At 43.4% G+C, this 14,009-nt stretch overlaps 1 protein-coding gene across 2 annotated transcripts in view; it reads right to left on the reverse strand.

The window, feature by feature from the left end:
- LOC141103169 (3-mercaptopyruvate sulfurtransferase-like) overlaps positions 1-14,009 on the reverse strand; it is a 107,221-nt gene that overhangs the window by 46,784 nt on the left and 46,428 nt on the right. Inside the window, exons 2-5 of one of the 2 annotated variants that reach the window (XM_073592485.1) lie at positions 12,189-12,386; positions 11,989-12,104; positions 5,330-5,445; positions 5,037-5,232 (exon numbers count right to left, since the gene is read on the reverse strand). In XM_073592485.1, the coding sequence (XP_073448586.1) occupies positions 5,037-5,188 (152 nt within the window). In that variant the 5' untranslated portion in view covers positions 5,189-5,232; positions 5,330-5,445; positions 11,989-12,104; positions 12,189-12,386. The remainder of the gene's footprint in view (positions 1-5,036; positions 5,233-5,329; positions 5,446-11,988; positions 12,105-12,188; positions 12,387-14,009) is intronic. The other variant, XM_073592486.1, reaches the window with a different exon arrangement.

A 14,009-nucleotide genomic window follows, 5' to 3' on the forward strand; every position in this document is an offset into this window, starting at 1 on the left:
TCTATTCTATTCTATTGTTATTCTATTCTATTCTTTACTATTCTAATCTTTTCTATTTAAATTTGAATTTATTCTATATGAATTTCAAGTTTCAGAAGATGGCTATATATATATAAATAATGTGGTGGAGGATATTGCTGACGGAGCGATCACTTGTAACAAACCGGTGTCATGTCATGACGCCGGTTCCTCTTTCCCCTCTGTGTACTGATCTGTACAGTGGAGGGGAGAGATCGGATGGCAGCAATGCCCTGCTGCAATACTCTGCAATGCCCTGCTGCAATACTCTGCAATGCCCTTCTGCAATACTCTTCCATACCCTGCCAATACTCTGCAATACTCTGCCATACCCTGCCAATAGTCTGCCATACCTTGCCAATAGTCTGCCATACCCTGCCAATACTCTGCCAATACCCTGCCAATACTCTGCCAATACCCTGCCAATACTCTGCCAATATACCTTGCCAATATACCCGCTAATATCCTACCAATACCCTGCCAATACTCTGCCAATATACCCGCCAATATACCCTGCCAATATACCCGCCAATACCCTGCCAATACTCTGCCAATACTCTGCCACACCCTGCCAATAGGGAGATTGTGAATATTACAGTGGGGGAGATTTTTTTTTTGTTGATCCGAAAATGATCCGAACCGTGACTCCTGATCTGAGGAACGATCCGAACCGTGAGTTTTTTGATCCGTTGCACCCCTAGCTCCATCAGTCTTTTGCTGATTGAATTCCAGCCAGCAAAGGATTGAGAGCATGCTCTAAATTTTTCAGTTGGGAAAAGTTCCTATCCAAAAATGCGATCGTCTGTGGCAATTCCGACGCACAAAATCCCTAGGCATGCATGAAACAATTCGACGCATGCTCGGAAGCATTGAACGTCATTTTCTCGGCTCGTCATAGTGTTGTACGTCACGGCGTTCTTGACGGTCGTAATTTCAGCAAACTTTTGCGTGACCGTGTGTATGCAAGGCAAACTTGAGCGGAATCCTGTTGGAAAAGCCGTCATATCTTTTCCGACGAGAAAACCGATCGTGTGTACGCGGCATTATGCTACTGGCAGCACATATACACAGCAGCAAGGAAGATAATCAAAATGCGGAAAAAAAGAGCAATGTATTATGTATAATAATGGCTGAGAACTCCTAGCATGCTTACACCTTGGCCTATGTGGCCTAGTAGCAATTTTAGTTCTGCTAATAGGACTTCATATGTGTAATTGAAACTATCTTTCTCTGTCTCTCTATATATAGTGTAATGTGTTATTGGCAGTGGTGGCTCCAGGGCCTTTCCAGCCCAGAGTGGGAAAATTGCACTTGTCTGATGGATCTCATAAATCAGATGAGAGTCACATGCCACCTTTATTATATACACTTACAGACTATCCCGTCTAATAGGGTCACACTGCCACAACCACTTAGGTTTTACTACCGGCAGCTTTAGTTCTAAATCCCTACAAATTCATAATAGACCATTCCTTCACATTTCTACATTTCATTATGGTTAATGTAGCTGGTGAAAAAAACACATACATGGTTTTTAGATGAAAATAGAAGGCAAATGACCATACCAACAGTGAGGCTAATTTACGGGACTGGAGGATAAGAAACTATATGTTTTGTTCTGGCAACCACTCAGATGCAAAGGAATATTATGGTTTCTGTTTTTACATTGTTCCTAGTATTTTTGTAGGCCTCCTTCTCATGGCTGGTTACATGTAGCCTGTGGATTCCAGCAGCAAGGATCAATGGATTCTTGTGGCTGGAATGACCTGAGCATGTGAATAGCAGTGGCCGCTCAGCCTGACTGCATCCAGGCTCCATTCATCCATAACCACAGCTATCCACTCTGTGAGTGACTACATTTGAATAGCAGTGGCCATGGTCAGACTGTAATTAGTTTAAGGCAGAAAAAAAACCCCACAGCCAGTGCATCCAGGAGCAGCAGAGTTTTGTCAAAAAAATGCTTGACATGCTTGAACATTAACTCATTTCAATCGCCAGAATAAATGATTATTCTGGACAATGAAATTAATTAATGCCCAAATGTTTGGTGCTCCTAAACATGTTATATGAGTTTACAAGCATCCAGCGTTTTGCAGCCAAAAAGCTGCTGCCAGGACACATTCTTCGCTATACTTGGGGGGAGACCTCCCTCATTGGACTCTGTATTATGTACCTTTTGTTCGCCTTCATTGTACTCTCTAATCAGCTTGTTCAATTATGTTTTGACAATAAAAACTGGAAGGTTTCTTTGCAGAGCTGCACCAGATTTATATTAACCACTTGATTGCTAGCCTCTATACAGGCCGTCTTTAATTTTGATTGGGCCCTGGGCAAACATTTTCTAGGGGCCCTCCCTCCATTCTGAGACATACAAAAAATAGCAGGTAGACTCAAAATCAGTTTCTGCAGCAGATCACGCAGCGATTGCAATTGTTTGCCAGAGGTTATAGCCTATCCTTACTGCTCACTGGCTGGTTTGTAGAGGTTACAACACATAATTTCTGCTTGCCGATTGGTTGCTAGAGGTTAATGTACATTATTAGCGCTCACTAATTGGTTGCTAGGGGTTACAGCACATCATTAGCACTTACTGATTGGTTGCTAGAGATTAAAGCAGATCATTACTGTTTGCTGATTGGTTGCTAGAGGTTCATGCACATCATTACCTCTCACTGAGCAGTGGAGCAATCCCAAATAATTGAGCAAGTAAAGGGGCACATTAATACACATACTACAGGAGAGGTTCAGAGACTGCGGACATACTGCAGGAGACAATCAGAGACTGCGGACATACTGCAGGAGATTACCAGAGACTGCGGACATACTGCAGGAGACAATCAGAGACTGTGGACATACTGCAGGATACAATCGGAGACTGCGGACATACTGCAGGAGACAATCAGAGACTGCGGACATACTGCAGGAGACAATCAGAGACTGCGGACATACTGCAGGACACAATCAAAGACTGCGGACATACTGCAGGAGACAATCAGAGACTGCGGACATACTGCAGGAGACAATCAGAGACTGCGGAAATACTGCAGGAGACACTCAGAGACTGCGGACATACTGCAGCAGATTAACAGAAACTGCGGACATACTGCAGGAGACAATCAGAGATGCGGACATACTGCAGGAGACAATCAGAGGCTGCGGACATACTGCAGGAGACAATCAGAGACTGTGGACATACTGCAGGAGATTACCAGAGACTGCGGACATACTGCAGGAGACACTCAGAGGCTGTGGACATACTGCAGGAGACACTCAGAAGCTGCGGACATACTGCAGGAGACACTCAGAGGCTGCGGACATACTGCAGGAGACACTCAGAGGCTGCGGACATACTGCAGGAGACACTCAGAGACTGCGGACATACTTCAGGAGATTAACAGAGACTGCGGACATACTGCAGGAGACAATCAGAGACTGCGGACATACTGCAGGAGACAATCAGAGACTGCGGACATACTGCAGGAGACAATCAGAGGCTGCGGACATACTGCAGGAGACAATCAGAGACTGTGGACATACTGCAGGAGATTACCAGAGACTGCGGACATACTGCAGGAGACACTCAGAGACTGTGGAAATACTGCAGGAGACAATCAGAGACTGCGGACATACTGCAGGAGATTACCAGAGACTGCGGACATACTGCAGGAGACAATCAGAGACTGCGGACATACTGCAGGAGACAATCAGAGACTGCGGACATACTGCAGGAGACAATCAGAGACTGCAGACATTATACAGGGGATGGTCAGAGAACTTTCAGCAATGCACAGCTTTACAGTTAAATAGCACAGCTCAGGGTTTAAACATTCAGGCATTTTATGGTTGTAAGGACATACCTGGCCAGCCAAACTTACTACATACATTCAGGACTGTGGGCGGGGCTTCCACTCTCTGCTCTTACTAAAGCAGCTGGGAGCTCCACTGATGCTTTGTTGGGTGGGCCCTGGGCCCACATCACCCGTGAATGGTCGCCCCGATGACAGCTTTGCAGAGCGCACAGAGGACACGGGAGGATGTATTCCGCGCTAGCCAGCTGAGAGGGGCGAGGCCGGGAGCTCCACTGACGCTCTGACCCCGCCCACGTGCAGCCTGTGTACTCGGAATAGAGCGCCTGTAGTAAGAGCCAGTGATCGGAGTGGGAGTGTCATTGGAGCTCCCGGCCCCGCCCCCAGACCTCTGTATTCACCAGCCAGTATAGAGGGGGCGGGGCCGGAAGCTCCACTGACACTCCCACTCCGATCACTGGCTCTCACTACAGAAGCTCTTTTCCGAGTACACAGGCTGCACGTGGGCGGGGTCAGAGCGTCAGTGTAGCTCCCGGCCCCGCCCCCTCTCAGCTGGCTAGCGAGGAATACCTCCTCCAGTGTCCTCTGTGCGCTCTGCAAAGCTGTGATCGGGGCCCCAATTCACGGCTAGCGCGGGCCCCCCAACAAAGATTGGGCCCAGTGCAAGTGCCCCGTTTGCCCTGCGCTAAAGACGGCCCTGCCTGTATATATCCTTTCATTTCCAGGACATTTTTCAGTTTTCAGTGCTGTGATAGTTTAAATGACAATTACTTGCAATACTGTACCCAAATTAATTGTATATCTTTTGAAGACAGATAGAACTTTTATTTCAGTGGTATTTAATAACCGCTGGATTTTGTATTATTTTTTATATAAAGAATAAGGCCCCTTTCACACGGGGCGGACTCCGTCAAGCGGATCCGCCTGCTCACTAGAAGTTCTGTCCGCTGATCCTTGCTGAGCGGGCAGATGATAGGTCCGTGTGCACTCCACTATGCAGAGTAGACACGGACAAAGCCCGCTGTTCTCTACGGGGCGGTCGGATGGAAATGGATCCCCATCTGTCTGTTTTTTTGCGGGCAATTTAACGGGGAAATGGCTGGTGTTGGCGCTTCAATCATCCTGGCACCATGGTTATTATGGTGTCAGGATGATTGAAGCGCATTATTTCTATTCTTACATTGTAATATAAAATGAAATAGTTCAACTCACCATAATGCAGAATCAGTGGGAGCCCCGAGTGTGTCACTTTCCACATCGCCTGCCACCAAATGCGGATTGTCACTTGCCACGTCACCTGTCACCAGATGCAGATTGTCACTTGCCACGTCACCTGCCACATGCTGCAAATTGTCACTTGCCATGTCACCTGCCACAAGCTGCGAATTGTCACTTGCCACGTCACCTGCTACACATTGCAGATTGTCACTTGCCACGTCACCTGCCACACGCTGCGAATTGTCACTTGCCACGTCACCTGCCACCAAATGTGGATTGTCACTTACCATGTCACCTACCACACGTTGTGAATTGTCACTTGCCACGTCACCTGCCACCAAATCCGGATTGTCGCTTGCCACGTCACCTGTCACCAGATGCGGATTGTCACTTGCCACGTCACCTGCCACACATAAACCACCATAAATCTGCATCTAAGAACATGTGGGTTATGCTCTTCAGCATATAAACTCATGTATTCATGTTTTTGGGTGCGTAAAGCAAAGGGGAAAAAAACAAAATATCACTATGTACTCATACGCTTTTTTACACGTCTAAACACATCTATATGCAAATATTTTACCATTCTAGAAAATAAGGATAGGTATAAGAAGATTTCTAGTGATCATGCTAAAAGAGTCCAGGATGAGTTACAGTTACTCATATTGGACGCTTTTCATCAAGATGTCATTACTAAAGACTTATATGAGGCTATGCTCGTCAAATACCCTAAAATTCCAACCTTTTACTCACTACCTAAAACACACAAAGATCTAGTATGCCCCCCGGTAGACCCATCATATCAGGCAACGGTGCTTATACTGAACTAGCCAGTCAACTAGTTAATAGATACCTCTGTTCTCATGTTACGTCTCTTCCATCCTATGTACAGGATACACCAGATCCGACATCTAGATAGCATCCATATACCCAATAATACCGTCTTAGTAGCTCTTGACATTGAAGCCCTGTACAGCAGTATCCCACATTCCCGAGGATTGGCTGTGGTACAGGAATTCAGCAAGTTTATCCTTTCCATCCTCAAACACATTTTAACAGTGAGTTAGCATTTGTTAGGTTGTTGTTTTTGTAAGCATTGTGCCATGCGTTTGGTGTTTGTGTGTTTAAATGTGTGTCATTTTTGGGCGCTCCCCAAATATGCGGGGACAACTGTGGTAGAGGATGGCAATTTTGGCTCTATGTGTCTGACTTGTCATGAGATCATATGGGTTTCCATGTCTGTTCAGTTTCCTTTACACGAGGCTGGACGATATGGGCGTCTATAGGGAACTGTCTTGTGGCTGGGTGTATCCATGGTATCTGCCCTCTTTACCTATGTCCCCTGTGGCTTGACTTGTGTCACTGAGGTTGCGCAAGGATGTGGATGCTGTGAAATAAAATACTGCGCTTAACAAAAAACCTGCTTGAGCTGCGACTAAAAAGTGGTAAACCGCATAATCTGTAAAATAAGAAAAGTCGCGCTTAAAAGTGAAAAAGGCCAGAATCGAATGTCTCTAGCCTAGAGGGATATATGCACATAAGTGATAATCACTGTGCCTAAAAATTAAAATAGTGGAACACAAGAATTGCTCCTATGTCTACACAAAATGTGAATACATGGACAGTGTTGAAACGTGATAAAGTGACAAATAAATGCCTCAAAACACTCTAACGAAAATGTGACAAACTAACGTCACTGTGAAACATGAATATCTCAAAAAAAAAAAAAAAAAAACATAAAAAATATATGTGAATTGAAAAAACAAATCTTCAAAGTGCAAATAATGTCCCTAATACCAGTACATAAAGCAAAATTAGTAATAGTCCAAAAGGCTGAATAAGAAAAAGTATATCCCCAAGTGACAGGTGAATATTAGTAATCTTGCTGCAGTGAGTAGGGTGCGTTGATGAACCTCCACCTTCAAAAACTGCTGCCTCTTACCAAAAGATGTTGGTCTCTAAATAATAGGAGACCTTACTGGGCGGATGGCTGCAACCCCAGCCCGGGATCTGTGTAACAGGCACTAGATGTCATCCAGTCTGCAAAAAACCTCCTCAGCCGTCCGCACCAGGATGGTTGGGATAGGTCACCAAAAAAGAAATAAACAGCTCCACATAGCGTAAAACCTTACATTTATTAAATAGCAAGATCAGAGATGCACTTACAGACGTCAGTGGTAAATGAACGTATACAGGAAAAAGCCAGCCGGCTCCAAAACAACCCGTTCCTTCCGGGTATTCAAATCGCGGTGCCGTCGGGGCGTGGCTCCTCCTCCCTACGTCGTTTCGTCACAACAGGACGTGGTCACGGGATACGAGCCGTGTCCCGACCCACCGCTTTTATACACACAGAAATATCGTCATTGCTAAAGAGGAAATAAGCGCGCCATCTTGCCTGAGGGAAAAAAAAAGGGCAAACACAGAAGTCCGTGAAGGGCATTCTAAGCATGACGACATTACTCATAAGTTACTATCCAAGCATTTAAACCAAAACCCAATGTTAGTAAAGCAAAGGGCTGTTAATTCAAAAAAATATTTAAACATAGAAAACGCTGCAACTAGTGTCTTGTTAGATGCAGTCCTATGAAAGGATGGTTATAGCTGGTAAAAAATTTAAGTGTGTACTACAGCAAAAGCACCATTAATGTGCACTCCGTGGCTGGTCATTAAAAAAGGCAGAAAAAAACTAATTCAAAGAGGTCCAGATATTTAAACCCGGAACTAATTTTGAATAATAAAAAATGAAAACCTTAAAAAATTATGAATAACTTTTATTAGCTGAAAACATTTCGGTCCTAAATAATTAAAAAATGTTAATAAGGATATATAATAAATCATATGAATAAAATATAAAATTAAGTATGAAAAATAAATATAAAAAATCCGGACTGGCTGTCATGGGTCACCCAAAAAATGGTAAACCCTTACTCCCAGCCTCCACATACCTGGAGTGTGTCCATGAAATTACCCTCTCCAGAGTAATTAATGTTCTGAAAAATTGGTAGTCGAAAAAAAGGATTAATAATAAAATTCATAAAATTATTAAATTATCTCCCTGAGGCAAAAAGGCTCACCTAGTACAGAGATTCATATGTGTACCCAAGAACGCCAATACATCCAAACAGCTAATACAGTCAAAGACCATAATGGCCTCACAAACAACCAATGGGATTCCCTGGAGGTATAAAGAAAAATGGGAAGAAAATAAGCCTTGTTCACCTACATTCCCTAAGAGTTGTCTATAAAAGAATTGACATCAACATCAATGTTGAGGCCAAAAGGGGTGTAGGTCTTTAATTTATGAACCCAGGCCATCTCTAATCTGGAGATACTTCGAACCAGAACGCTACCCCTCCAGTGGGGCTTAAATTTGTCAATCCCCAAAAATATGGTACCTGTGGGGTCTCTACCATGAGCAGTCAGGTAATGTTTTGATACAGAGTGCTTAGTAAATCCTCTCCTAATATTATTAATGTGTTAGTTTAATCGCACCTGTAGGGGTCTTTTGGTCCGGCCCACATACTGCAGGCCACAAGGGCACTGCAGCAAGTAGACGACCCCCGAGGTGGAACATGTAATAAAGGGCTCGATGGTAAAGTATTTCCGTGTACAGGTAGAGGAGAAATTCAAAGATCTTCTACTCCTGTACCCATTTAGGGAACAAACCTGACATCTCCTGCATTGGAAGTATCCGGTCAGTTCGGAAAAGAAAGTGGGTCTGGAAGTGGGAGGGTCAAAAATGTTGGCACATTCTCAAAAACGACAGGGTGTTGACATCCATCTTGCCAGATAAACCTCAAGTAGTGTTTAGGGGGGCACCGTCACTCAAGGACAAAGTAGCACCCAACATTTTTGACCCTCCCACTTCCAGACCCACTTTCTTTTCCGAACTGACCGGATACTTCCAATGCAGGAGATGTCAGGTTTGTTCCCTAAATGGGTGCAGGAGTAGAAGATCTGTGAATTTCTCCTCTACCTGTACACGGAAATCCTTTACCATCGAGCCCTTTATTACATGTTCCACCTCGGGGGTCGTCTACTTGCTGCTGTGCCCTTGTGGCCTGCAGTATGTGGGCTGGACCAAAAGACCCCTACAGGTGCGATTAAACGAACACATTAATAATATTAGGAGAGGATTTACTAAGCACTCTGTATCAAAACATTACCTGACTGCTCATGGTAGAGACCCCACAGGTACCATATTTTTGGGGATTGACAAATTTAAGCCCCACTGGAGGGGTAGCGTTCTGGTTTGAAGTATCTCCAGATTAGAGATGGCCTGGGTTCATAAATTAAAGACCTACACCCCTTTTGGCCTCAACATTGATGTTGATGTCAATTCTTTTATAGACAACTCTTAGGGAATGTAGGTGAACAAGGCTTATTTTCTTCCCATTTTTCTTTATACCTCCAGGGAATCCCATTGGTTGTTTGTGAGGCCATTATGGTCTTTGACTGTATTAGCTGTTTGGATGTATTGGCGTTCTTGGGTACACATATGAATCTCTGTACTAGGTGAGCCTTTTTGCCTCAGGGAGATAATTTAATAATTTTATGAATTTTATTATTAATCCTTTTTTTCGACTACCAATTTTTCAGAACATTAATTACTCTGGAGAGGGTAATTTCATGGACACACTCCAGGTATGTGGAGGCTGGGAGTAAGGGTTTACCATTTTTTGGGTGACCCATGACAGCCAGTCCGGATTTTTTATATTTATTTTTCATACTTAATTTTATATTTTATTAATTTATTATATATCCTTATTAACATTTTTTAATTATTTAGGACCGAAATGTTTTCAGCTAATAAAAGTTATTCATAATTTTTTAAGGTTTTCATTTTTTATTATTCAAAATTAGTTCCGGGTTTAAATATCTGGACCTCTTTGAATTAGTTTTTTTCTGCCTTTTTTAATGACCAGCCACGGAGTGCACATTAATGGTGCTTTTGCTGTAGTACACACTTACATTTTTTACCAGCTATAACCATCCTTTCATAGGACTGCATCTAACAAGACACTAGTTGCAGCGTTTTCTATGTTGAAATATTTTTTTGAATTAACAGCCCTTTGCTTTACTAACATTGGGTTTTGGTTTAAATGCTTGGATAGTAACTTATGAGTAGTGTCGTCATGCTTAGAATGCCCTTCACGGACATAGTCTTCTGTGTTTGCCCTTTTTGTTTCCCTCAGGCAAGATGGCGCGCTTATTTCCTCTTTAGCAATGACGATATTTCTGTGTGTATATAAGCGGTGGGTCGGGACGTGGCTCGTATCCCGTGACCACGTCCTGTTGTGACGAAACGACGTAGGGAGGAGGAGCCACGCCCCGACGACACCGCGATTTAAATACCCGGAAGGAACGGGTTGTTTTGGAGCCGGCCGGCTTTTTCCTGTATACGTTCATTTACCACTGACGTCTGTAAGTGCATCTCTGATCTTGCTATTTAATAAATGTAAGGTTTTACGCTATGTGGAGCTGTTTATTTCTTTTTTGGTGACCTATCCCAACCATCCTGGTGCGGACGGCTGAGGAGGTTTTTTGCAGACTGGATGACATCTAGTGCCTGTTACACAGATCCCGGGCTGGGGTTGCAGCCATCCGCCCAGTAAGGTCTCCTATTATTTAGAGACCAACATCTTTTGGTAAGAGGCAGCAGTTTTTGAAGGTGGAGGTTCATCAACGCACCCTACTCACTGCAGCAAGATTACTAATATTCACCTGTCACTTACTTTTTCTTATTCAGCCTTTTGGACTATTACTAATTTTGCTTTATGTACTGGTATTAGGGACATTATTTGCACTTTGAAGATTTGTTTTTTCAATTCACATATATTTTTTATGGTTTTTTTTTTTTTTTTTGATATTCATGTTTCACAGTGACGTTAGTTTGTCACATTTTCGTTAGAGTGTTTTGAGGCATTTATTTGTCACTTTATCACGTTTCAACACTGTCCATGTATTCACATTTTGTGTAGACATAGGAGCAATTCTTGTGTTCCACTATTTTAATTTTTAGGCACAGTGATTATCACTTATGTGCATATATCCCTCTAGGCTAGAGACATTCGATTCTGGCCTTTTTCACTTTTAAGCGCGACTTTTCTTATTTTAAGGATGTGGATGCGCATGACGCGGTGACGTCATATGCTGCGATGGCTGCGGTGTCCAGTGTTCTGTCGAGAAGTGTCCCCCATCGAATAGTGCCCGCGCATGCGCAGGACAGAGCCGCAAGCACACATCGTAGCAGGCATCTCTCGATGGGAGCTACCATTTCACGGCCACAATTGAAACCTATACAAACAGCGGGAGGAGATCATAGTTCTCACGTTGCGGGGTGGCTTTACAGTGTAATGATGGTCCGGTTTTATCTGTGTTGCAGGGCGGGTTTGCTGTGTTTAACGGCCAGTTTTGCCTGTGTGAAAGGGCGGGTTGCAACACAGACAAAACCAGCTCTTCAACACAGCCACTAGCCGCCTACCAGCAGCAGCGATGCACAATCTGAGAACTACGGTCTTCCCTGCTGTTTGTATAGGTTTAGATTGTGCCTGTGAAATGGTATCTCCCATCGAGAGATACCTCCTACGATGTGCTCATGCGTCCTGGTTACGTCAGCCCAGCTGATCGGCAAATCAGCTGTTGTGCAGTTCCGTACAGCGCATGCGCACTACATATCGGGCACTTCTCGATAGTGGGCACTTATCAACGGAACACCGGTCTTCCTCACAGGGAGAGAGATTGGATGGACGCGATGACGTGGCGCCAGCGTGATGATGTCAGTGATCAAATGGCCTTTTGGCGCCAAAGACTGCATATACAGGATCGGAGTACTATTACTGAAATAGATACGATGCTATGTAACCCTGGTAAGCACTCTATGGTATCAATATGTAATCCTATACTGTTTTACAATACCGTTGTGAGTGACTTAATGGAGGCATACCTATACATTTCTAGACATCCACACCTGACATGGGCAGTGTAATTTGGGTGCTCGTCCCCAGTCTCTAACTTTGGCCTCTCCAAGGGTCATCACTGTTGGATTCTACTTGGTGGCACCTGGTAAGAATTATTGGAACAATATGGATTATAATATGGATTATATACATTTTTGAGACACGCTTTATTACATGTCCAAATTACCATTTCACTCATGTAGATCCCCAGGAAGTTTGGTCCCCTTTGGAGGAAATACATCTTCCTTCAGGCAATTTATACATATATCTTGATTGGTATATCTGAAGCTGGTTCTCCTGGGTAGATGTGTTTTGAGTCGTAGTCTGTGATGTGTGGTGTCCCCATTCTTTGGTTCAAGGTAGAAGATATAAATTGGGATAAAATCTATTAAATAAAGAACACGGAGGAGAGATGGGTTTGCTTTAAGAGCAAGGGCATTAGCCAGTGTATCCCATTGGGAAGTTAATTATAAAGAAAAATTAAAAAAAAAAAAAGGAAATAAATTTAAAACAGCGAACAAAAGTCCTAGATGGCTTAACCCTAATGTAAAAATGCATATAAAAGCAAAGGAGAAGGCCTTCAAAAAATACAAGGCTGAGGGATCTTCATCAGCATTCAGACTTTATAAAGAATGCAACAAGAAATGTAACTGTGCAATTAGGGCGGCTAAGATAGAACACGAAAGACACATAGCAGAGGAGAGAAAAAACAAAAAAACAAAAATTCTTTAAGTATATAAACAGTAAAAAAAGGGAGGAAAGACCACATTGGCCCCATAAAGAATGAGGAAGGACATCTGGTTACAAAGGATGGGGAGATGGCAAAGTTATTGAATGTATTCTTCTCCTCAGTCTTCACGAGGAAATCTGAAGGCTTCAGTAACCAAAACTGCAATGTTTGTCCTCATGACACATCACAGGAAGCACCCTCATGGCTAACAGAGGACAGAATTAAAAATAGACTTGGGAAACTTAACATTAATAAATCACCGGGACCAGATGGCTTGCACCCGAGGGTACTTAGGGAACTCAGTGAAGTAATTGCCAGACCATTGTTCCTCATTTTTACTGACAGTCTACTGACTGGAATGGTACCAGCTGATTGGAGAAAAGCCAATGTAGTACCAATATTTAAAAAAGGGCCAAGATACATCCAATGGGAATTACAGACAAGTTAGCCTAACATCAATAGTATGCAAGCTCATGGAGGGGATGATAAGGGACTAGATTTTAGTAATGAAAACTGTGTCATTAGCAGAAATCAGCATGGATTCATAAAGAATCGTTCTCTCCAAAACAATCTATTAACCTTCTATGAGGAGGTGAGCTGCCATCTAGATAAAGGAAGGCCCATAGACGTGGTGTATCTTGATTTTGTAAAAGCATTTGACACAGTTCCCCATAAAGGTTTACTGTACAAAATAAGGTCCGTTGGCATGGACCATAGGGTGAGTACATGGATTGAAAACTGGTTACAAGGGCGAGTTCAGAGGGTGGTGATAAATGGGGAATACTCGGAATGGTCAGGGGTGGGTAGTGGGGTCCCCCAGGGTTCTGTGCTGGGACCAATCCTGTTTAATTTTTTCATAAACGACCTGGAGGATGGGGTAAACAGCTCAATCTCTGTATTTGCGGATGACACTAAGGTAAGCAGGACAATAAATTCTCTGCAGGATGTGGAAACCTTGCAAGAAGATCTGAACAAATGAATGGAGTGGGCAACTACATGGCAAATGAGATTTAATGTAGAAAAATGAAAAATAATGCATTTGGGTGGCAAAAATATGAATGCAATCTACTCACTGGGGGGAGAACCTCTGGGGGGAATCTAGGGTGGAAAAGGACCTGGGGGTCCAGCAATGGCATGCAATACCAAGCTGCTGCTAACAAAGCAAACAGAATATTGGTATGCATTAAAAAGGGGATTAACACTAGGGATAAAGTGATAATTCTCCTACTCTACACGACTTTGGTCCCGCCTCACCTGGAGTATGCTGTCCAGTTCTGG

Source organism: Aquarana catesbeiana, linkage group LG07 (assembly GCF_042186555.1).
Source record: "Aquarana catesbeiana isolate 2022-GZ linkage group LG07, ASM4218655v1, whole genome shotgun sequence".
NCBI classification, from domain to species: Eukaryota; Metazoa; Chordata; class Amphibia; order Anura; family Ranidae; genus Aquarana; species Aquarana catesbeiana.